This window comes from Crocuta crocuta, unplaced genomic scaffold (assembly GCF_008692635.1).
Source record: "Crocuta crocuta isolate KB4526 unplaced genomic scaffold, BGI_CrCroc_1.0 scaffold266, whole genome shotgun sequence".
Taxonomy (NCBI): domain Eukaryota; kingdom Metazoa; phylum Chordata; class Mammalia; order Carnivora; family Hyaenidae; genus Crocuta; species Crocuta crocuta.
The window spans coordinates 4110439-4135813 of record NW_027531005.1 but is presented as its reverse complement, the minus strand read 5'-3'; the positions used below and the strand labels follow the sequence as shown (position 1 = coordinate 4135813).

Below are 25375 nucleotides of genomic sequence, written 5' to 3'. Positions count from 1 at the left end.
GGCAGTGCTACAGGTCTGAAAGGTGGAGCCCAGAAGCCCATGCCTGTACCCCAAAGTATGAAAATGCCCTCATGTCTGCTCCCTCGTCCCATCGTCCCAGTGCTCCAGGGTGTCACGTGCAATGGTTCATCGGTGGCTGGGTGGCCTGCCTGAGTACTTATCCTTTTGGGACATGTTGAGTGGGCAGCCCCCATGCCCCCTGCCCACCCTTGACTCACATTGATGTGTTCCTTCCCTCCATGCTTGGCACGGATCTGGGGATTCTGTATGAGGTCCAGGTGAGTCCCCCATACGGCGATGGGTGTGTTTCCACTGCCCGGGGAAGAAAGAAGGAGGCGTGTCAACACAGGGACAGGAATAGCAATGGCACTTGAAGATGATGATGATGATCAATCAGGCTGAGCTCTGACATTAAAGACAATGATAACCAGGAGGCGTGATAATGTTCACAGGGACAACGATGACAAACTGACTGAATAATAATAAGGACGAGCTCTCAGCAGCCAAGGGGATGACAGTGATAACCAGATGTCTGTGGCTGTCCAGCACTGAGCTCATCTAGAGCTTGGACACCCGTGGAGGCTCTGAAGCCTCCTGACCTGAGTCAGATGTTTCTCTGCAGCCCCCTGGTGTCTCTGCCCCAGCCCTCACCAGTCTCAGGGAGATTTTCACACTGGCTTTAGCCTAATGAGAGCCTTGCTCCAAGATGCCCCCCGCCGGACCCTTCAGGGTCTGACCACAGTCTCCTCCCCAGAAATTACTACAATTTCATCTGAAACAGTTATGAGCTTGGTGAATAAAGAATCTCTCACCCGCATTCATTTCTACCTCTCTATGTGTCTGCCCATCCCTGCACTCCCAGTTATTCCCTGGCTTCCTTTTGCCCTCCACCTGCCCCTCCCACTCCCCCCACCCACCTAACACGTGCACACACACAAGCATGCACATACACACACATGCAACATGCATGCTGGAAGAGTCCTGTAAAACCCAGACAGGCTCTTCTGCCCATGGCAGTGTTCCACAATGAGATTCTGCTATCTGGCCATCTCCCAATTTTCTACATCACCAATTCAGCACGAGTTTACGAACGGACCCCACCCCCTATCCCTGATACTTAAGCCCAGACTCTTGTGAGCAATGCAAAGCCTCACTCTGCAGAGCCCCACCCCATCAGAGAATTTGTTCACTGCAGCAAAAACTCTAGAGCCGGCTGGCAGGCCCCAAACGTGCCTCCAACCTCCCTCTTGTTAGGAACGTGACTCAGGGTCCGCTACTGAGTGCCAGGAAGGACGACACCTCTATTTCTGTGACAATGACATGAGGAAGAACTGAATTAAGCCAGACTGTGAATTCCTTAGGGAGCTGTAGAATGTGTCTAGGCAAAGGGCTACACCGACTTCCTAGAGTTCCCAAGTGCCGGGGGGCAAATCCCAGAAAAGCTTTCTACAGACTATTTTCCCCTTCTTTGTGCCTCGTATTCAACTACTTTAAAATCATGGCTAAAGCTTATAGTTTGGGTCTTAGGAGTAACTGCTGAGGACAACCAAATCTGATCTCAGCAAGGGCTGCCTTTTGTGGGTGAAAGACGGGGGGTGGCAAACTTTCCTGGAAAGGGCCAGAGAGTAAATATTTTAGGCTTCCCGGGCCATATGGTCTGTTGCAATTACTCATCTCTGCTGTTGTGTTCAGAAAGCAGCTATAGACAAAACATATATGAATGAGTATGGCTGTGTTCCAATAAAACTTTATTTACAAAAGGAGGCAGATGGCCAGATCTGGTCCCCAGGTTGGAGTTTGCTCACCCCTGGTGTAAAAGATTGTTCTCTGGACTGGACTCATCCCTGACCCCTGCTTCAGCTGTGGAGACCACATCTCCATGCTTTCCCCCTTCCCTGGATGCCAGATACCTCTAGAACTGAAGCCGACGGTGGGGAGGGCTAAGGAGTGGGCCAGGGGCAGCGGGAGAGAGCTGGGCTAGGCACTACTCTGTGCATATGCATTCTGCTTACCCCTCCCAGTGCCACAGGAGGGAGTTGGTAGATGAGAAACCATGAGCTCAGAGAAGTTAAGTACACTTTAAGGTGATTGGTTACTTTGGCTGGTTTGACGTAGAGCTGGTCTGAGTCCACTCCTTCTGACCCCAAGCCCTGTTCCATTCTCCCTCGGCCCCTGATACAGCAGTTTCCCAATGGTCAGCAGGGCCCTTGGTGTCAGGATGCCCTTAGCATCGCCTTCCCATTACAATGTATCCTCCAGGGACTGGAAAGGTGCTCCCTACCTGAAGGGAGATGCCACACTCCACAGCCCTACCAAGCGGGGACTGGGGAGGTCCCCAGGGATCCCAGAGTTTCCAAAGTCCCCAGTGAATCTCTCCAGGGGAAGCCTGGGAAGTTATGCAGCTGTCACAGGTCAGCTTGCGAATGGCTGAGGAAGAGGTGACCATGGAGGGTCTTGCTATACCAGCATATACCCGGCTCCCTCCTGGGACATGCGCTCTCTATACTTGTGTTGGGCCCTCAGGAAAAGGGGAAAAGAGGAGGGAACAAGGTCCACTCGCTGCCCTTGAGGAGCCTGCAGTAGAGGGAAGGTCAAATCAAGCAGACAACGAGGGGTCATGACAGAGCAGGCCAGAGAGATGGCTGGTTGCTACAGAAGCCCAGAGGACAGACATCTGAATTGCACCCTGGTGGTCAGGGCACATTTTTGCTCAGGAGCAGGCCAAGAAGAAGCTGGATCTGATCTCACTCTTTCTCCTGCATCCCTCAGCAGGATTGGAATTATCGTCATATTTGCCAGAAGGAAGGTTCGAAGGAACAGGACTGGCACCCCTTAGCAGTCACTGTGATGGGATCATTTCCTCCGGGTGTACCCACCAACGCTCAGATTAGGGGTCATGGGCTCTTGCCAGTCAGAGCTTGGCCTCCGGGGCCAGGTCCCATTCAGAGGCATTCTCGGTGTAAGGAGGGTGCCCTGGAAGGAAGGTCTGATTGGGGAGGGTGCTCTGAATCAACCCAAGTTCATCAGTCCTCAAAGCAGAACTGGGCCCCAGAACTGTCCTTGGCTCCTGAGAGTTGAGGAGGGAAAACCGAGGTCAGGGCCGCCCCTACCTGACTATGCTCCACTCTGGCTCGATCCGCACGATGGTGGGGTCTTCCACGTACTGGAAGAACAGGTCCTGGTGGATACTGGCCTTGTCCACTTGCACCATCACCTTCATTTCCAGCACCTCATCTGAGGACGTGGTGTTGCAGACGATGTAGGACGGAGAGCGTCTGCAGGGAGGGCAGGTATGGAGCTGGGCTCCGGGTGTGGATGGGGACAGTGGTCCAGGTCAGGGCCCGCCCACCCCTCCCCGTTCCTCAGGCTTCTCAGAGACAATAGGTCAGCGCTGCCTCAGACAGAAAGCTCCAGGCATTACTGACAAAGACTTGGCCAAACTGTAGACAGGTTCCTCTGAGCCCTCTTTTGAGTGAGGCCTTATCCCTGGGCCCTGTGCTGGGTCTATCAAAGCCCCATTTTTAGCGAGAATCCTGCTAAGTCCAAACTCCCCACACCCCTCCAGTTGATATCTGAGTACCCTGGGCTGCCTTCGGCAAGAATCCCGTTAAGTCTGCTTAGCAAGAACCTTCCTATTCTTGCTTCCTCTTAGTAAAATCCCATCACTGACGCCCTCACTCTGCTGGTTGGCCATAAATCCCCCCATGTCATTGCTGTATTTGGAGTCAAATCTGCTTACTTTCTTTTCCCATTGTGATACTCTTGACACCTATTGCAATAATTCCTGAGTAAACTCTTCCTTAGCATGTTAGCAAGTGTCAGAACCATGTTTTCTTGATCACTGGCCTGACTTCAGAGCTGCCACAGCCCTCAGCATAGTTCTGTCCCAGGAAAACCTCTCCTGCAGAATGTCATATCCCCACCAAATCTGAGTCCTGTATCAAGACGAACTTCCTGCTCCCCTCCTATACCCCAGGCTCCCGGCTTATGGAAGGTGTGTCCTTCTGGGCTGGATGGTGGAATCAGGGGAGAGAAAGTCTGCTGCCCTTGGAGGTTGAACCTAAGCCAGCTGGGGTAGGGGCCCCTAGCAAACCTCGGCAGGCCCAGCCAGCTCTGCAGCAGCTGGAGAGAGGCTAACCTGCAGGCAGAGGCCCTAGATTCCCAAGTGAGTCCTGCGGAACCCGAAGGGTTCTGTACTGGGGTCGGTAGAGGGGCACAAAGGCTAAATCGTGGGCAACAGCATGAATGGGATGCCTGGCAGTTCTCCAGACCAAGGCAAAACCATCCAGAGCCAGGGATGCCCATCAAACCCTCCCTCAAAGGGAATGGCCGCTTTCTCAGGGAGGAGAAGGCACTTCCAAGAGGCTAGCCCTGGTCATCTGCTGCCCTGAGGCAGCCCCACCGGGCCCCATGCGCTGGGCTGTGAGCCCCCGAGGCCTGTCTTGAGCTGGGTTACCTGTGGAAGAGGCAAGGCTGCTTCCCGAACATCACCACCACATTGCTGCCCGCGTTCAGGTTGGTGCCCGTGATGGTCACTTGGGTGCCCCCTGACATGGGTCCCCGTTTGGGCTTCAGGTCCGAGAGAGTCAGCGTCTGTGTAGGAAAGGATCTGGCCTGAGACACAACTGGGGCGGGGTCTGAAGAGGCAGCACCCCGCTCCCTGGAGCTGCCTTCTGGACTCCTCTGTAATGGTGACCTCCCAAAGAGCCCATGAAGATTTTATTGAGCTTGTGTGCGTAAGCGATGTTCTTGACCCTGAAAGTTTACACCTCTATGTTCATAATAGCAATGACAGCTGCTATGCGCTGATGTTTTAACTGGCAGGCTTTATATCTTCATCTGTCTCTACATAATTTATTTGCTCAGTCAATTCTATAAGGTAGGTACTATTACCTATTTTACAGAAAATACTCAGAGATGTTAAGTAAAGTTCTCGAGGTCACACAGCTAAAACGTGGCACATCTGAGGTCTGACTCCAGAGCTCTAGTTCCCCAGCACTCTCTGGTCTCAGGTGCTTTCGGGAAGGTGACCTGCTCCTTCCATAGGCCTGTTCAGAGAGCTGTCCAAATACCCAGAGGCCTGAGCGACAGGCGACAGGCGATCAGGGTCCCAGGGAAACCCTGGAGGAGGAGCGAAGAAGGGTCAGGGGATTGAGTGAGGATAGAGGGGAGGGGGCACCTGTGAGCAGAGGATTTGGAGTTGCTGGTTTGCTCTTTCATTAGCATTTTAATGGAAAAAACTTTCCTCAGTCCCAGGTGAGAAGCCTGTATCTGCATTTAAATGAAGATTTCTCTCTCCCCTGCCCCTTCAAGAATTCTGCACCAAAAGTTGAACCTACTGGGCTCCCACCCTGCAGGCAACCGTCCCAGGAGAGGCCTCAATCCATAACACCTCGGGAGGAGGGGAGAAGCCCCAGTGAAGCTGGCATGTGCCCAGGGACACGCGGGGACACTTGCTGACCACTGCGCCCGGTGTCCGCCCACATGTGGGAACCTCTGCCTACCAGGTCCCTGCAGATCCTGAACCTGCCATCCCCCTGGCACCCACAATACTAGGGAACCCCTCATTCTGGCGCTGCTGCTGGCTCGAAGGGAGACCGGGGCGCAGGCTGGGATGAGGCCACAGAAAGAGCAGAGAACAGCTCTGCCCAGATCATACTGTGTGACTCTGGACAAATCATGTAACCACTCTGATCATAAAATCAGGGAGCTGTGTCAAAACATAGTTATCTCAAAGGTGCCTGCTGGTTTTCCAGTCCTGTGGCTTGGGGTCACCTCCCACACACGGTGCCTTTGCCCCGCTGTCTGGAAGGGAAAGAGGGCACTGTGCGAGGCAAGGGTGGGCCTGGAGATAAAGTAAAAAACGAGGCAGGTTAAGATAGATGGGGGTGGACGCAAGATGGGAAGAAGAGGCTCTCTGGCAGCCTGTGGGTGGGGTTCTAGAAGGGATGGAAGGGAGTAATCCCTGTTGGCTCTTGCAGTGGCTGGCTAGGAGCAGATGATACTGAGACATGTTTTAAAGTTGTGAGAAACTATTAATTATTCAAGTCATGCTTCATAAATATTTCACGGTGGGTTTGCACGGGCAATCAAATTCTGTATTATTTGCCACCTCTTCACCTGGCTCCTGGGTGGAGGTAGGGAAGGGAAAGAGTCCTTCCACGGACGTCTCTAGGGACAGAATGGGTGATGAGACCAAGAATGCCGATCCCTTGGCCTTGGCGGTTGGGTTTTGGTTTTGGGCGAGTAAACCCACACATCAGAGTGTGGCCTGATTTGTGGAGGGAAACGGAGTTAGACCCAAACCTTAGTCCCAATCTCAGCACAGGGAAGGGGGCTCCCCAGCACGCCCCACCCCTGGGGAGGGGTTCCCTAGCTGTCTCAGGCCTCCAGAAGAGTCAGGGGCTTCTCTGTGGGGCCCAAGTAGGGCCACCTGCGAGCTGCCTAGCAGTGCGGGGAGGCCATGAGGGCTCTCAGATGCTGGAGAGAGGGTCACTCTGTCTCTTCCACCTCTGGGCTGAGACTCGTGGGAACCTCTGCTCCTCATTCCCTCCCTGGACCCCAAGGAGCTCTGTAGGGAGAGCCTCAATGACTGGGCCCTTAAATGCACAGGAGGGACTGGTGAGGAGACCAAGCTCCCCAGCATCATTCCCCTTTCCTGAAAGTCCTCCCCGGCAGACACGTGGTGCCAGTAGAGTTCCTCAGAGGCATCCCTCACAAGCCTTCAAGTCCCAGGGCCCCCCTTGTGGCAACAACTCTTAGTTTCCTGACTTATCTTTCTGCACCGACCTCTTCCCTTCCCATCAGCCCCCTTCCTTCTCCCTCCCTCCTTGTCCCATCATTCAGTGCACTTTCACACCTATGCCAGGCACAGCCTCCCACTACTCCAGATCCATATGGAACATTCCATCCTGCCTTTCCATCCAGCTTCTTCCATGAAGCCTCACCTCGAGATGCCCTGCATCTAACCACATCCTACTCCGGGGCAGAAACAGTCATGTGAGGCTGACCTTACCTGAGAGCAGAAGAGGCGGTTGAATGTCTACAACACAGCCTCCTTGTAAGAATTAAACCTGCAACCAGCTATCAGCAGGCACACGGTAGCTGTTCTGGAAGCACTGTTTGTCCTAGGCCAGCGGTCCTCAGCCTGGGCTGAGTTGGAATGTCCTGGGGACTTTGTGCCCCACCTGTAGTGTGTGATTTAGCTCCGGGGGGTGGGGGGCGGGGAGGGGAGCTCTGGAGCATTGTGTTTAGAGCTCTTCAGGAGATTCCAACATGCAGGAAGGTTTAGAGCTGCCAGAGCACCATGGGGGTGCACAAAGAAATAAACAGCCGGGGCTTCATCTCCAAAGACATACTGATCTGACGGAGGAGCAGGGGCTCCAAGATGCCACACGGAGCGTCCAGCAGGCAGATGCCATGGACTCCCCTAGAAGCCAGGCTCCAGGGGTGCTGTGGGCTAGGCATTCAGAGAAGGCGTGGAGTAGCTCAGGGGCAGGGTTTGGAGGAGGGAGGAGGATGTGGTTTGGGGCAATGTGGGGATGGAGATTGAGAAAGGAAAGGGGTCAGGGCACGCAAAGGCTCGGGGACCAGAACTGGGTAGATAAGGCGGGCCAGACCAAGGAGCCTGGACAACAGCTAGAGACGGTGGAGCCCCGGGTCCTCCTGAGGTGGACCCCGCATTCCGTAGGGGTAGATGGATTAGAATGGGTTCCGACCTTCAAAGTCAGGGATTTAAAGAGGCCATTGCCGCAGCCAAGAGAATGGGAGAAGTAAGACTCTAGGACATGGTGATGGAGTGGTTAAAATTGGAATTAAGGGAAGATGAGCCATCGTCCACCATAACTGTGGCCTGCTAGTAGGTCCCTGACAGAAATGGGCAGGTGAGGCGGGTGCACTGTGTGTGGGAGCTGAAAGCCTGGGTGCGTCATGGAGGTGACAGCAGGAGAGGGGTGGTGTACTTTGAGTGAGTCACAAAGGGGACAGGCCCAGCTGGAGACCCGGCAGAGACTTCTAACACCCAAAGCAAGCTTCAGCTTCCTGAGGTAGGGGCCATTCCTATTACCATCCATTAGTCACTGACCCCAGGATAAAAACTGATCAGGGCAGAAGCACCTGGGAGGCTCAGTCAGTTAAGCATGTGACTTCAGCTCAGGTCATGGTCTCACTGTTCGTGAGTTCGAGTTCGGCTTCAGGTGGGCCCTGCTTCTCTCTCTCTCCTTCCCCTCCCCACTGCCGCCCCTCGTGGGATTCTCTCCTTCTCTCTCTCTCTCCTTCTCTCTCTCTGTCCCTCGCTCACTTGCACCCTCTCTCTCTGAAAAATAAACAATAAATTAAAAAACCTGCGTGGGGCAGGTGACTGGCTGACCAGCGCTTGCTTTGGTCATAGCGTGGCATCCACCTTGTTACCATAGCTGATAGATATGTAATTTCAGAGCCAGATTTCCTGCCCAAGTTTGGCATCCACACCACACTTTTAAACACTTGGGGAGTGCTGTCTCTGCCTCTGTCTCAGTCTGGCTATCTCTCCCTCTCAGGATCTCAACTCTGCTGGATTAACAACTTCTGTGTATATACATACAGATAATGTACAGTATACATGCCCTCTCTCCATACGCACATATACACATTTATGGCTGATTGCCTTCAGGAGTGTTGGGTTTCCCTTGGCAACTGCCTCCTATCCTTTCAGAAGAAGGTGGGAGTGTAGATCCTGAAGAGCCCGGTACACGTGCCCATCCATTAAACCCGTTACACGTGTGTATGTTCTTGTACGTGAGTTCCTGTGTGCACAGTGACAGCCAACTGTGTTGAGAAGGAGGAGAGGTTTTCACGAGTAGAGGGGGGAGCAGAGGGAGCGGAGCGCCCGCTGGAGGGGGTGTCTGATGCACATTTCCCCGTCTGGCCCCCGCCACATTCCCGCCTGCAGGCACATCCTCCATCCTGCCTCTCCTTCTAGACCTTGGGCCCCTGAAGGACGGGTTTTGCCCGGTCTGAGCCATCACTGTAACACCCACAAGCCAAGGCCACTAAATTAAATTATGAAATTCAACCAATTAAGCAAATATTTATCAAACAATCTAGTAAGAAGGATCCTGCAAGGTGCTAAAGAGTCGTCAGCTGAAGGGAGAAGGAAGGAGGAGGGGGAGGGAGGCAGATGAAAGAGGAGGGAGGGAGAGGCAGAGGGTGGAAGGTGGGCTCCCATGGACTGTTCTCGAGCATCTGATGCCCATCCATCACTTCAGGCTTCCAGCTTCCAAAAGGAGCCCAGAATCGTGAGGAAACTACCCCATCACAGCCATCATTAACCCGAGAAGTTACCTGGATGGTAAAACAGTTTTGAAAATGAGGCAGTGTGAGGGGCAAGAGAGATGCCCATGCCTCCCACATGCCTGCCGGACACCATGAGGCTGAGAGGTCCCGAGAGCCCTGACCCTGATGAGCCCCTCGCCAGGGGCCGCCTCTGCAGGGGTAGGGAGGGTCCTGGTTGGAGGAGGTCAGGGTGAGGGCTGCAGACAAGCCCTGGGAAGGGAAGGTGGGGTGGAGGTACAGGTGAGGTGGGGGTTGGGGTGCAGTTAAGGAGGTCATGGATGGGGTGCTGGTGCGTGGGGAAGGCAGGATGAATGCAGATTCTGGGATAGAAATGATGGGGTGCCAGTGTACAGGGAGAGGGCAGGCCACAGCAGAAACACGGGCTGCTACAGACCCCATAGAAGACATGAGAGAGGTGACACAGCCATTTTATGTAATTTTCACAACAATACAGCCATTTTATGTAATTTTCACAACAATACCCTGGGTAGATGCAAGTATTATCACCCCCATTTTAGAAATGAAGACACTGAGGCACAGGAAGGTTAAGCAACTCACCCAAGTTCGCCCAGTGAGTAAGCAGCAGAGCCAGGGCTCAGATCCCAGCCCGGCCACTCTGCCACTGGGCCAGCTCGGGGCGCTGGGCCTGGGAGCCAGAGCACCTTCCCTGGGCCAGGGCCGGCCACCGCGGGGTTGGATTGGAACCCAGCCTTTCAGATTCAAAGGGCTGTGCTCTCACACTGCAGGACAGACTCCGATGCGCTGCCCGGGGTCTGCCCTCAGAGGTTCAGCCAGGCGACAACCATGGTCACAAGGTCTGTATCCCACGCCGGATCTGGTCACCCATGCCGGGACTTACCATGAAGTAATAGAGTTGTGAGGACCGGGCCATGAACTCGGGCCGACACACGGCCACGCAGATCTCCACGAAGCCGGCGTGCTGGCTGGGCTTGGCCTCCCCCATCTCACACACGATCCTGCAGGGAGGAGAGGGCAGACCCTGTGGTCACAGGAGTGGACCCCACACCTGCCCAAGCCCTTTCTCTGCAGTAGGCTCTCAGGGATGGGCGGGGGAGGAGGAGGGGAAAGACACTGATTCTTCCCTGCAAGGCTCCCCTTTTGTTCTCAGAAAATGAGGAAATGCAACCTACATGGGTCTCCTTGGAGACCCTTATGGAGTGAGGAGCCTAGGGGAGGGTCCCCGTGTCCTGACCCCAGACACGCAGTCCATCATTCAGGAATTGTCCACTGAATTATGAATCAGGTGGTGGGGAATGTTTCAGTCAAACAGCGCAGGGAACACGGCTGGCAGAGCCCAGGGAGGTAGTGACCTTCCCAAGGGCACACAGCATGTCCGACAGGGGTCCTGGAGCACACTTAGGGTTTTCACACCCCAATCAAGGGGCACTTCATTCCCACCGCATGGACTGCCTCAGCAGAGGCTTTTTCGTCCCCAGCCCCGGAGGGCCACTTGGCTGGGTGGAGAGAGTCCTGCTTGAGGGGAGGAGAGAGGGATGGAGGCGAGGCACACATGTGTCCCTTTTAAAAATGTTCATTGTTTTAATTACGAAACTTGTTCATTCCCCTCAAAAACAGGACAGTACAGACATGTGATAGTAAAAATAAGTGTCCCTTTCTTCACTCCTAATCCCTCTTAAAAGTTTGCTGTGTGTGTGTGTGTGTGTGTGTATATATATACATATATATATACATATATATATACATATATATATATACACACACACACACCTTCATAGACCTTTCTCTAGACTTATGCAAACATATATATTTATATATGTTTACATAATATATATAAAATCTCTATTTCATAAATGAAGAAACTGAGGCACAGAATAAGTTAGGCAACTTGCCCAAATATATATATTTGCAAATATACACACACATATGTGTGCGTGCATGTATATATATACACACGTACACACACACATATAATGTGTGATATTACACATGCATGTAAACATAAGAGTTCTATTCATACACATGAACAATTATATACAACATACATATATAACCATACACGGGATTTTAAAAATCAAAGTGAGACAGGACTCCCCACTGTTCCAAACTCGTCTCCTTCTACTCAGAGACACAGCGTGGACTTGCCCCGGGTCAGGCGCAGCCCTCCTGCACCCTTCCTGATAGCTTCAGAGCACTTCACACTATGGCTGCACCATTATTTGTTTAACTGTCCCCCTCTTGATGTACCTTTAACGTATCCTGATTTTTCTCCTACTCCACATAACCCTGCAAAATGAACCGACTTATAGCACATACATCCCGAAGCACTGCACATTTATTAGAATAAATCACTGAGGAGGGTGCCTTTGGGGTCGTTGTTTATGCGTTTAATGTTTGATAGGTAGGAGAAAATAATGGTCCAAAAAGGTTGTTACCAATCTGCACTTCCGTCAAAAGCAATTGAGGGAGATTAGTTCACTCTTTTGCCAACACTAGATATTATCAATCCTTTGACAGTTTTTCCAATATATAATAGGGAATAAAGATCTCCTTTTTGTTTTCACTGTTATTTCCCTGATTACTAGTGATGTTGCAATAGTTTCAAGCATGTGTGTGGCTGTAAAAAATCTTAGATAGCCTTTCCTTTGATTTGTCTGAAACTGTCTCCTTATATTCTTAATGGGTTGTCTTTTTGTGGGAGCTTCTGAATGAGCAGTATTAACTTTTGTCTGTAGTAAGTATTGCAATTATTCTCTTAGCCTGTCATCTGTCTTTCAACGTGGTTTATAATGTCTTTTGCTCCACTAACATTTAAAAGTATCTGTGGTAAAACTGCTCCTTCTTTTACTTTATGGCTTCCAGGTTCTGTGTCTCTCTTAGAAAGAACTTCGGGGTGAGAGTCCAGTAAAAACATATGTCTTTCTGTCCAGATAGCATACTTGGCACATGTCCAGTGTAAAGAAAAAAATAGAAAGTATATGAAAACACTTGCCATACATATGCCTCCTCCCACCCCATTTCAACCATCCAGAAATATCCATGGTCAACATTTTGATGTACATGTTTTCAGTCTTGTTTTTCTTTTATAGAATTAATTAGAGAGGCGCCTGGGTGGCTCAGTCGGTTAAGCGTCCGACTTCGGCTCAGGTCATGATCTCACAGTTTGCGGGTTCGAGCCCCACGTCGGGCTCTGTGCTGACAGCTCAGAGCCTGGAGCCTGTTTCAGATTCTGTGTCTCCCTCTCTCTCTGACCCTCCCCTGCTCGCTCTCTTTCTCTCTCTCTCTCAGAAATAAATAAAACATTTAAAAAATTTAAAAAAAAGAATTAATTAGAAACTCTATTCTGCTTGGTAAATGATGTTCTCACTAACACACCTCGAGTATATGCTGGTCATGATTCTTCTGTAACATCAGATTTAATGGCTATGTAGTTTCTTGTCTGTGCAAACACAATAATTGATGGGATTGATTAATTCCCTATTTTAAAATATACAAATTGCTTCTAAATTTCCACTATTAAAAATAAGGCCAAAATAAATATCTTTGCAAATAAATATTTGTGCATTCTAGTTATTTATGTAAAGTTCTAGAAATATTATGACCTGGGCTAAAGACTTATAATCCACATTTCCAAATTTCTTTCCACAAAGTTTGTCCCAATTTACATTCCCAATGCAAATATATGAATGTGTTATTTCTCATGGTTCTCATCTGAACGGGGCATTGACTTTTTAAAACTGTTCCCCATTATTTTAATTTTCATTTCATTGATTACTAATGATATTTAACTTTTTTATATGGCTTTTGGTTCTTTGTCTACTTTGTGATGTTCTTTGCTCACAGTCATGCTTTTTGCTCATTTTGTGATATTTACTTTTTTAAAAAATGGAACCTCTTTGTATATTAAGAAAAAGCTGTATTAACTGTAATTGGGTATAATAAGAGTCCCAGTTTATCATTCATAATTTTCTTTGATTTTTGATAAACAAAATTTAAGTTTTATATACTCTAATCCCCCGATCTTTTTCTTTACAATTTTTTTCCTTTGCTGTTATACTTAGAACCATTATACTTCCCTTATTTGAAATCAGATAAATTCTCACTTGCATTTTCTTCTAGTCATTCCACAGATTTATTTTTTTCACTTAATTCTTTAATCCGTCTGGAATTTATTTTGGTGTATAATGTGAAATAAGAGTCTGGTATATTTTTTTTTCAGGGAGTTAATGAGAACTGCTTATTGAAGGATCTTTGCTTCCCTTGCTGATTTGAAATGTCACCTTTACCACATCACTAACTTTTTATGTATCAGGATTTTCTTCCTGGGTGTTCTCTTATTCCACCAATCTCACCGATACCACAATATGTCAATCATGTGACTTTCTAGTAATGTATTTTCTATCTGGCTTTGCAGGTCCAGAGAAGGGCATTTTAAAGTTCCCCAAATCACAATATATTGGTAGCCTCTTGCTTTTGGTTTTGTTCTAGGGAAGGACTCAGAAAGTTGAAGGAGCCACAGAAAGATCCTTGGGCAAATAAAGCAGTGACGGGCCACAAGGTGAGTTCTATTAAGAACAGATCCTTCTATCACAGGATCGACTAAGAGTGCCTTCGGAAGATCTGGAGGGAAATGAGGAGGAACTGAGGATGGTGGTACTGACAGTTCCACAATCACTAAACCTGCGCAAGACCCAGCAAAGTGAGAGGAAAACTGCACCGACATACCCAAGGGGAGACCTGCAAAGAGTCAGGGACTCATGCACACAGCACAGGTGGCCACATGTCGCTCTGGGAGAGCCAGCAAAGATGGTGTAGAAGGTAGAATCTAATCGTGCTGGCAAACATTTCATGGGAGCGTCTGCTGGGCTGGAGAATTGTGTTTACTTATTTCCAAGGCAATGATACATGACTCACAAACATTCTCTAACAGGTGGATTGGGACGTAAAGGTCATTGATGGAACGACCCACTCCATGCACCAGCAGACTGTGCATGCAGAAAAGCAATCCAAAATTCCCACAGGCCAGAGAGCAGATGTGGGGTTTCATTTTCAGTCTCTACAGAAAGTGTCAGAGGCTTAGCTTTTTCATAATTGGAGGAGGACAGGAGTGGGGAGTTAGGGACATCAGTGGGTAAGGAACTGAACTCATGCTTCTCTTGCAGATTTTCATTTTGCTTTGTCTCATCACTACCCACAGCCACACCCCAAGGTGGTAGGGATCACTTTTCTCTTCCCTCCCAGCCCCATGTACCCTTCCCCTTCCCCTTTCTATACTAGCTAGCTAGCTAGTTCAGGGGTGGGGAGTACACTAGAATATTAGGGGCCTTCTACTCCCCCCACCCCAACGGTCTCTATCACCTTTTGCCATTGGCTGTCAATTGTCAGCCAGGGAAGGGGAGTCAACAGCAGCAGAGAGGCGCACCTCTGTATGTCTCCTGTGGCTTCTACTTACTGTTCTGCAGGGATGTAGCCATCCACCAGAGGGCTGCACTCCACACCGGCCACCTTGACATGGGAGGCGATGTCTCGGAATTCCAGGCCCAGGTTCTCCCCTCGGATGGTGACCTTGGTGCCCCCTTCCCGGGGACCCGTCACTGGGATTATCTGGAAGGAGGAACCATGGCAATTTGACAGGCACCAAGAGAGAGAGAGCCATTACCCACTTGCTGGTAGGGCAAGGAGAGGCTTCTGGCTCTTCCCCCTCTCTACCTGATTCCCTGAGCTGGGCCCATGTCTACAAGGGCCCCCAGGTCTGGGAACCTCAATGGCGGGAACTTTTGGTAGAGAAGTTCATGTTTGTGTGTGGTATTAGGAACAGTGTTCAAATCCCCTCATTCACCTTCCTATTTGGTGGAAGACATGGGTGACGGAACGTGACCCATACTGTTGCCGGGTGATTCATAGAAAATCAAGGAATAAAGCCTCTTGATATTTGCTTGTGTTGTTTCATTCTGAAGGAAAATGAACAATCCTCTTAATGCCCACAGCCCTTCACACTATGGCAAACCACCCAGTTTTCAAAATCCTTCTCAAATGTCACTTCTCCATAACCAGTTGTTCTCTCTCTCTCTCCACTGACATGTAATGCTCCTTTCACAGTAACAAGCACTGGTGTCTGATTCCTCACCTTTCAGATCCTGCGTCTCTGAGCGCAGGGATGGTGTCTTACTTCCTGTGGACTTTTCAGTGATGGCACCATATTTATTTCTCAGGTTGTCATTGAGCTGAAAACCACAGCTACCCAGCATCTTCCTGGATTTAGAAGGGCATTTGTCACAAGCCCTTTGCCTTCTATGTCTGGCTTGGTTTCTAACAGAGATGGGTTTAATTTAGACTTTACCTTCATATACTGGCCAAAATGACTGGCTCTTCCTCCCAAGATGTCACCATTGGTGTTAAAAACCCACGACTGAGATGTTGGGAACCAACAACCAAGGGCCTACTTTGAGGTAGGCACCCTGTACAGTTCATGCAATCTAATTATGACATCCCACAGCAGTGACCCTAGTCAGAAGGCATTCTGTGCCAGCCTCTCCTGGCATTTGAAAGACCAGAGAAGGGCACGGTTCCCATTCCTGATGTCTCTGAACACCAGCAACTAGATCTTGGCCCACACCAATGAGATCACAACTCAAGGAGCCCAGACAGTCCATCTCTTAATACTTCCTACTCTCTCTGCCCCCAAAGGTCACAGCTGGGGGCTCCTCCCTGGAGGAAGGTGGAAGAAACCAGGCTCAAGGGGTGTCTTTGCTGGGAAAGGCTGTTCACCTACAAGTTAAGATCCTTCCTGCTTCTTACCCATGCGTGCACATGTGCATGAGTGAGCGTGCCCATGAGTGTGAGGGTTTTCATGTACTTGTTCCCACTGTTGTGGAAAGACAGATCCCTTGGAGGCAGGGGCCATTTCTGTGAGAGGGAGGCAGTTAGATATAGGGAGGGCTGGAAGGCGGAGTGTCTGTTCTTCCCAAATGCCTGCCCAGCCAGTCCCCAAAGCCCCACGGGCACCTGGCAGCAGTGGCTTCATGATATTCCAGCCCTGGCATGTTGTACTGAAAAAGGAGCTTTATCTCTGGCCCAGTCCTTGGTTCCCTGGGCTCCCCGGAGGGTTGACGCCAGTATAGAGCCAATAAATAGCCTCCGTCACAGGGAGATTTGTTTAATTTGCCATCTCCTCCCTGTGATTTTCTTGGTCTCAGGCCAAGAAGGAAGCAAGTCGTACTATTCGATGCAGACACACCAGCAGCAGTCGTGCGTGGCAGCCCCAGGGGGTGGTTCTGTGTTAAGGGCTCTGCGGGTGGGAGAAGTTGTAAAGGAGGGCAACTGGGGCACAGAGGGTGCAGGTGCCCTCCTTCCTCAGGCATGTCGGTTAAATGCACGTCTTTTGCCCCAACTCGAGAATTGCTGTTGAGATTCCTACCCATGCAGGAGACTGAAGTTGAGGCTGAGGGAGACTCCCCATGTCTGGAAAACCAGGAATGTGGAGGACAAGGGGCAGAAGTGGAGGGCACATACAGAGGGCCACCATGGCGGGGCCACTTTGCTGGAGGAGGCTGTGCACTCACAAACGTCAAGCTCCCTGCCTGCTTTTGTACCTCCCTGGTATGTGTGCACAGCTTGTGAGTGGAGGGGTGGGGGGGGCATATCTATGGGTGTCTGGCCTTTGTGGTGAAAGAGAGCACTAATATAGGAATCCAGAGACCCAGGATTCAGGGCCCCTTTGATTTACGCTTTGGTGTGAGGGCGTTAGCATCTCGGAGCATTGCTCTTTGTATCTGGGAACGGGGGCTAATAACCCTGGCTTTGGCAGGCATTAAACTTGAAATGTGCCCTCTCCAAATCCATCCACGGAAGTCCTAATGCTCAGTACCTGCAAACGTGGCCTTATTCGGAGAAAGGGTCTTTACAGAGGTAATCAAGTTGAAATGAAGTCATTAGGGTGGGTCCTAATCCAGCATGACTGGTGTCCTCAAATAAAGAGGGAATTTGGATGCAGACACATAAGACGATGACAAGATGGGACTCAGGGAGAAGACCCCCTGAAAGCCAGGAAAGAGAGGCTGGAGCAGGTCCTCCCGCACAGCCCTCAGAAGGACCGGTCCTGCCCACATCTGGGTCTCAACTTCCAGCCTCCAGAATTGAAAGACAACAAATGTCTATCTTTGAAGCCACTCCGTCTGTGGTACTGTGTTACGGTAGCCCCAGGAACCATATGGTGGGGTCGCTGTGAGGACGGACAAAGTAAGGGATAGGAAACTGTTGTGCAGACTGTGAAGGACCACAGCAATATCTGGCATGATTAGATTATTGGATACGTGGGTGTTTGTGAAACTCTGCACAGAGCCACCGGTCTCTACGTGTGGAGGCAAGACGGAGCTCCCTTTCCTCTTTCTTCCTCTGGTCTACTCTGCTCTGTTATTAAAATCAGCAGCCACTATAGCAAGGAGGCGTTGAGTTCCTACAAGGTGCAAACACTGTGCTAGAGGCACAGAGGGCGCCGCTGCTGAGACATGCACGCCTCTTCCTTCTTTTACAGGGGAGCATGGCGGGAGGTGATGCCTGCGGGGACTCTCTGCCAGGAGTGGAGAGTGGGGAGATGAAGGCACTGGTGACCTAAAGAAACCCCAGGGGCAGTGATCCCCTAGGCATAGACACGGATGGCAACAGCCTTAACAACGGTGATGACGGACAAGTGGGAGGATGGTGAGATGCCCATGGGCTGGGCACGGAGCCAGCATTGTGCATGATTTGAGGCTCATACAATCCTTGTAACTCCTCTGTGAGATGGAGCCTTAGACCCCTTGCACAGGTGAGGAAGCTGAGGCATGAAGGCAGTGTCGAATTAGCCCCGGGGTACCCAGCACCTAGCTGGCAGAGCTGGGACTCGCGCCCTGTTCTCTGCACGCTTAGCTCTGCCCTGCCTCTCACTCATCTTTACTCCATGGCCCATGGCCCCTGAACTGTGCTCCGAATCCGTTTCTGCCATCTACCCGCTTAGCTCTTGCTTTGAGTGAGTCCCGAGATCTCACTGTTGCCACCTTCTCCACCTCCCGGGGGCTGGGCGCTGTGCCCTGGAACCCCACGCAGCCTCTGCTCGAGGTTGTCCCTGATGGAGCTTAACGGCCTCATCACCCAGATTCTTAGAGGCAAAGGGAGAGTGGCCAGGACTTCGAGTCAGTTTTGATACTGTCCTCAGGGAGACTCCCACAGGACAGTGGAGCGCTTCTCTGTTTTCAACCTTCCTTGGTAAGGGAAACAGCCCTGGACCAAACCCACCATTTCCGGGGGAGCTGGGCAGGAATATGAGAATGCTTCCAGCCAGCCGTGGCAACCAATGGGGTGGCCGACACCATGGCGGGAGATGGCTGGCGGGGGCCCCGGCCATGGCAGGGCATGGCTCGGCCATCTGGAGCGGCCCAGAGGACCACAGCTTACCTCTGTGATGCGGGGGTTGGTGCACCTGCTGTTTGCACCCGACAGCTCCAGCCACGGGCTCTCATGAACGGGGCAGTGCTGCCGCAGGGTGCACTGGCCCTGGCTTTGGCACCAGCCGCACTGGAAGTCCGGGTCCGCCTTGAGGCACAGCCCACAGCTCTCCCGCATGGCTCCACACTTATAGAGGTGAACTGTGGGTGAAGGACAGAGTGGGGGGTGGAAGGGGATGGGACTGTGAACAATGAGTGCAGTCCCAGCCTCGGATCATGAGACCCAAGCAGCCGTGTCCCTTTAGCCATTCTGACACAGAGAAGAGCAAAGGAGAACTTCGGCCCCAGGGAGCAAAACTTAACCAGAAACGGGGTCTCCCTCCAGAATCAGCAGGGCTCTTGCAGCCAGTTCTACTCACTCTGCCACCCCCAGGGTCACTGCCCATGGTGGCCCTGCACCCGAGAGGTCATGGAGCTGACCTCAAAGGCTAGAGGGCAGGCTCAGAACCAGAAAGAGAGGGTCAATGGTGTAGGGATGGAATAACATGTGCCCTCAAAGGCAGGGCCGCCACCTCCCTCTGCCCTGTCTCCCCAACCCGGGGTCCACCTTCCACACCTTTGTTCTGAGCTGGGTTGTCAATGTTGAAGTGCCCGTTCCACACAACTGTCAACTCCACAGGCAGATTGTTGATCTCCATCCCTTCATAGGAATACTGCAACCAGGTTGGGGGTAGGAAAGAAAAAAGCTGGGTCACAGAAATTTCTAGGGAGAGCCAGCTCTTTTGGCCTGGAGCCTGCGAGGCACTCAGGGCTAAGGACCTGCCATGCCTGTGTTTGAGTGCATGTGTGGGCGCATGTGTGGGAAGCATGGCTGGGGGAACAGGGTGGGGGTGGAGAGGGCAGGATACTAAGGCAGGGGAGGGACCAGGTCTGGATGGGACACCCATTTGGAATACAGATTTAGGGCAGATTAATGCAAAGCGACCCAGCCCCCTTCCACGGATGCTGGCTCATACCAGCTGTGGTTTCCCAGCTTCCTCCCTCACTGTCCAGGGGGAACCCCATCATTAGGCGCCACCAGGCCCTTGATTCAACCTGGGAACATTAATTCCTAAGACAAGTTCAGAGGAGGTGGGTGCTTTATCAAAGACCTAGAGAGGGCTGATCAATTCCCAGGCAGGGGTGGCGGGTGCAGGCACTGGAAATGAAGGGGGCGCACTCTTCAGGGGCTGAGCTGATGGAGATTAGGAGTCAGGAGAGCTGGGTGGGGCTTAGAGGTGGGGTGGGAAGTCCTGTGGACACCCTAGAGGCCAAACCCAGGAATCTGGATCAAGACTCCAAAGGCATGTGCTAGCTTGAAGAGGCCAGGCCCCAACTCTGTGGCTGCCCGTGGGGGAGCTGCCTCTAGGCCTGGACAGGGTCCCTGCGGGGTGCTGTTTCCCTGCCCAACTCTCCTTGGAGTCAGTGCCCCACCTGGCTGGGTCTCATCCTTGGGTCTGAGTGCTCCAGGGGAGGGGGGATATGGAGGGAAGGGGATNTGCCAGCCCCCCCCCCCCAACTATCCCCCCCACCTTCTGATAGCAGACACTTCTCAATCCCCAGAGAAGGAGGGTAGGTGGCAGGAACTCCGAGCCTGCCCAGGGCAGCATTTCCAATCCGTACCTGGTGATTTTCTCATTATTCCACCAGATTCTGCCCTCCACAGGGGGTGAATGGAGGAATGGAACAGAGACAGGTTCTGCAGAGGAGGGGCTGAGAGCTGGCAATTTGCTAGAGGGGTTCAGTCCAGGAGACCTGGCTTGAAGTGGTGTTTGCAGAGCCAAAGGCTCTTTGAACTCAGTTGAAGTTTGGAGGGGCTGGGGTGTGGGGGTGTTGACGGATGTTATGGAGGCAGCGATGCTCCCTCCCCAGAGCGAGCGAGCTGCTAGCTTCTCACTGAGAGGCTACAGAACCTTGGGAATGCACAGCCTGGGAGGGTCTCAGGCTGCAACGGTGTCACTGCCTCTGGAGCCTCTCCATAGAGACTTCTAGAGGAGATGTTACAATCCTAATCTGGGAAATCACCCTAAATTCCCGAGTTATTCCTGAGAAGGCGCTCCAGTGTGAATATATCATGACACTGTCCTCGTACACCATATAAGTGGGATGGTGTCCAGCCTTCTTCAGGCTCTACCCTGGCACTCCCAAATTTTTCACTAACTCCCTGGAGACATGTGCCGAGGCCAGGGAGCCACATTCAGTGTTTTCCCCGCAGTGGTGGTGGTTGGCTCTGTACCATCCACACTCTCATAGAATCTCCCTTGTGACCCATGACACCAGGGCCTGGGCTCAAGCCATAGAATAAAGCAAAGCTCCCCAGCCCTGAAGAAACAACCGCAGGGACTTTGATGATCGCTAAACTCAGCTGGTGACTCATAAGCCCTTTGCCATGTAGTGCAGTTGACCAACTCCCCAGAAATGATGTTCTTTGCTTCCCGGTCAGACTGGGCACTTCTAAGGCATCCTGAGCTTTCTCAAAAAACCTCCTCCTCTCTAGACTAGTGGTTCTCGGGATGGTCTGTGGGCCACTTTCATCAAGAATCACTTAGAGGGCCTAAACGCAGATCCCAGGGCCTCCCCCCTGCACCTGCTGGATTGGAAGATGGGGATGCATTTCAAACAGGCAACTCTGCGACTCTAGTGCTGCATGGAGTTAGAGACTCACTGCTCCCACTCCCTGCAGTCTGCTAGAAGCAGGGGACAGTGGACTGATGGTGGAGAGATGTTGTAGGAGCCAGAGACAGGGTGGGAGAGAGGAGGGAGGGAAGGGGAGAGGGAGAGACTTTTCCAGATCTCTCTCCCATTCCCTCTCCTAGCTAAGCTCCATTTCGTCTCCTTCCCATCTCTGTTTCCATCTCCCTCCTCCAAGGCCCCAGTGCAGGCAAGCTGCTAAGGGAAGGTGCTAAGGGCTGGCTTGAGGCTGTTCTGCCTCTGTCTCTAGGAGGGATGCCGGTGGTGCCTAAGTCAGGATCCAAGCCTGCCTCCTGCTTCTCAGGCCTGGGTTTGGCCAGGATTCAGCAGGTGGAAGCAGCAGGTGGTGACCAAGGGCCCTGTCAACCACAGATCAATAGAACCTTCCGGCCTCTCTCAGAAAGGCCCTGAAACCCCCGAGACATCAAGGCAAAACACTCTGCATATGTATGCATGTGTGTCTGTGCACAAACGTGTTCACATGCAGCTCATGTGAGAAGAGCTCAGGGCACAAATCTGTATTGTCTGAGTGCTCATATGCACGTGCACACGAATCTGTGCACGTACCGCCACAAATCTGTGCACTGGTTCCGCAGTGACCGCCTGTGTGAATGTGAGCAAATGATGGGAGTCTCAGTTTCCCTGTTTGTGAAGTGGGAATTACGAACAGTGCAGACCTAACAGGACTCTTAGGGCTCGAGGTAACCGTCCCATGCTCTGAGCACAGTGCCTGTCACATAGAATAAGCACTCAAGTATGACTGTGTGTTTCAGTCTGTGTGTATACATTTGGGGATGCCGTCCAAAAATATGCTTGTGTTCCCTGCGTTTATGTTTACGTGAAGTAATAATAGCAGGCATTTATTGAGTGTTTATGCACCAGACTCTTGGTACATATGGAATGTATGTGCATGAGCATGCTTATGTGTTCCGGGATGCATATGTGTGTTTACATGCATTTCATTTTTGAGGAAAATTGAAAAGACTTCAAGGATCAAATATGCTGGGCATTGCTTTATCTTTTTGTCGCCCGTTCCTGGGATCTTGACTATGAAATATTATAGAAGCCATTAACCCCTGGTGCTCTCCACCACCCCCTCCATCTCTAGGGAGGTCACAGTAATTCCTGGAGGTTCTTTCCCCATGACCTGCGTTCTGCAGCAGGAGGAGGCTGACAGCTGGGGGGCCTGGACCACCGGCTCCCATCCCCCAGGACCCCCACCTCTGCTTCATTTAGCCTTTATATAGCTCTCTGCAATCAGTAGGCAGTTAATCTGCACAAAACCCAGAGCTAAGGGGAGAGTGTTTCAGGCTCTCAGGGGCCAGGAGGTTAAGTGTCTCAATCAAGGTCTGGCCCACCACAGCGCAGCTAGGGGATGACGTTGCTCATTACCTCAGGAAAGCGTGAGCCTCTACCTTGTCAAGCAAAGACAAGACCTATTTAATTTGGACATTCTTTCTGCTAACCATTCCCTGTTCTGAGCTCAGAGATGTTCTGCTGGAAAATTCTACCATTCAGGCGGACAGATCTGAACAGCCAACAAGCCTGTGTCATGTTCCGCGTCCATCCCCAGGACCCCAGACGGCTCAGCAGACCCCTTCCCAGCTGAGTTCCAGGAAAGCAGGGAGGGGGCCCAGTTACCTCCCCATCCTTGTTCTGCACCTGGTAAACTGGGACACCGAGAGGAGATGGGCGGCCACTGTGGGTCGGTGGAGGCTGGGGCTGAAGCTGGCTGCCCCCTGTGGCCCCCTTGCTCGCGTGATTGCTGGAGCCTGAGAGGCGGGGACCGGGCACTATTATTAGTAGCACTTGTCATTTCCCTGGAGCCTTGGTCTAAAGGAGGCCAAGAATACCCATGGTTGCTCCTCCCTCCAACTGCTGCCTGGGAGCTGCTCTGTTTTCCTCCCACAGCAACCCCCTCGGGCTCCAGCGATGGCCCAAGGCCTGTCCCCAAAATGTGGTCTGGAGACAACCTGCCTGCCCGCCCAGCTGGCATCACACCATGCGCAGTTTTCCTGTTTTTCTTCTCTGTTCTCTGACACCTCTTTGTCGCCCATTTTCCTCTGTCATCACAAACTCGGGGGTTTTGATGGGTTTCCTCTGTCCCCCTCCCCCATTCTAGAAAGCTCAGGGATTTAGGAAGCGAAACAATAAAACTCCTCCCACAGTCCTGTCTGAGGCACATCAGACCTTGTTTCCAGGCAGAGCACCAAGGCTGGGTATCAAGAGCTCAGTTGCTATTTTCTGCCCAACCTTTGATTGAGGGGGGGGTGTTATGAAGCTGGGTTGAATTTCTGAGTTTGCTATTTACTTGCTGTATAACCTGGGGCTGGTCGCATGCCCTCTCTGGGCTTTAGAGATCCCTTCTGTCACAGATCACCAGTAGACAGCCTCTCAAGTCTATTCCTGTTCTGGTAGTACGTTGTCCTCTATAACTATGGTAAAGGAGGCTTGCCCCTGATGGTGACCCCAAAGTTTTTTAAGGAAGTCACTTGATGGCAAGTGGTATCAGTATTAAATGCCCAGAATAGCATTTAAACTGAGATCCCTGGAAAGAGAGGCTCCTGGGAAGAGCCAGAGATGAGCCCTCCTGAAGTGTGGGATATTCCAGCAGGTCCTCGTAGATAGAGGGAACATTTCCTGGAATCTACCCTTTGTGGGGTACACTTCCTGTCGCCTCACGTTTTAAGACTTTAAAATGGTCCAGTCACAAACTTTCTCATCACCTTCCTCGTGAGGGTGTTGAAATAAGAAAGGCCAAGCTGTTTTGGGAGCAGCAGCCTTAGTAAGATGCTGCAAACCGGCCGGTGGCAGGTGGGGGACCTCAGACAGACTCTGAGCACCAAGGGCCAGCATTCAGGGTGCGCCGGCCCCACTTCCTGCAGGGACGGCAGGGGATGTGCCAGGAGCCTGGGAGTCATGTCCTCTCACAGGTGGTCAGAGCCTGGGGCCCCAGGCCTTTGGCCCCAGCATCATGTTTCCACTGTGGTCCTGTGGACCCAGGAAGTCTCCTGGAAGTGGATCTGAGGTTGACCGCACCCCTGCATCCAGGAGGCCAGTCGACCAGGCAAGACCCCTATGGGGTCCCTGGGGCCTCTTGGGGCTGAAATCAGACTTGACTGCAGTGTCCTGGGGCATCAGACTCCCAGATGTGAAATCCCTGAGTAAGGAGCAGTGTGTGACCAGCAGATTTTGTAAATCCCAAGGATTCGACATCAGACAAGTAGATGCCCCATGGCACCTCCCCCTTGTCCCCATGGTACTGACCAGGATGCCAACATAGGCACCCTGCGGAGGCACCCTAGACAAGGGGACCCACCCCGCCTGTCAGGGCTGCTGGGCTCTGTTCTGTGCCTTTGTTCCCAGGAGGCTCCAACTTTACTCCCACAGGAAAAAGATCGACATGTCTAAGGTTACACAGCTAGTGAGGGGCAGGGCTGAGCCTGGATTCAGGGTCTCCTCCTATGTCACACTGCCTCCCATTCATCCTTCCTGGTGCTGTGGCGACTTCTATATGGTGACTGTATTTGGGGATGTGATATAGGACCAGGAGAGTCCTGGACAAAGCAGTTCATGGGAGCCCCTCACTCTCCCTGTTGGAAAAAGTCTAGGGGTAAATGAAGCTCAGAGAGGCCCACCTACTTGCTCAAGGTCACTCAGCATTACAGGGACTTGAACTGGCAATTGATGTCCCAACCCTTGAAACCCCAGATGCGTCCCCAGAGCTCCCACATGTACATCCCCCTCCCGTCCTGACCGCCAGGCTGTTTGGCAGATTTCTGTAGCATTCCAGATTAAACCTGCAAGCAAATGGGATATTAAACACCTCCTGTTTCCTCATAAATCCTGAAGCCAACCAGACCAGCCCCAAGGGTTTGGCTCAAGTGATTCTCCCCTAAATAAGTAAGTGCCTGCAGGAAGAAAAAGCCTGA

At 51.7% G+C, this 25375-nt stretch overlaps 1 protein-coding gene across 4 annotated transcripts in view; it reads right to left on the bottom strand.

Moving 5' to 3' along the window:
• The window catches only part of PLXNA4 (plexin A4), a 365933-nt gene that overhangs the window by 51383 nt on the left and 289175 nt on the right, over positions 1-25375 (bottom strand). For all 4 annotated transcript variants that reach the window (XM_077770662.1, XM_077770661.1, XM_077770660.1 and 1 more), the window contains 7 exons: positions 19330-19426; positions 18724-18914; positions 14744-14895; positions 10172-10289; positions 4457-4593; positions 3111-3275; positions 219-312 (listed from right to left, as the gene is read on the bottom strand). In XM_077770662.1, coding sequence (XP_077626788.1) covers positions 219-312; positions 3111-3275; positions 4457-4593; positions 10172-10289; positions 14744-14895; positions 18724-18914; positions 19330-19426 — 954 coding nt within the window. The remainder of the gene's footprint in view (positions 1-218; positions 313-3110; positions 3276-4456; positions 4594-10171; positions 10290-14743; positions 14896-18723; positions 18915-19329; positions 19427-25375) is intronic.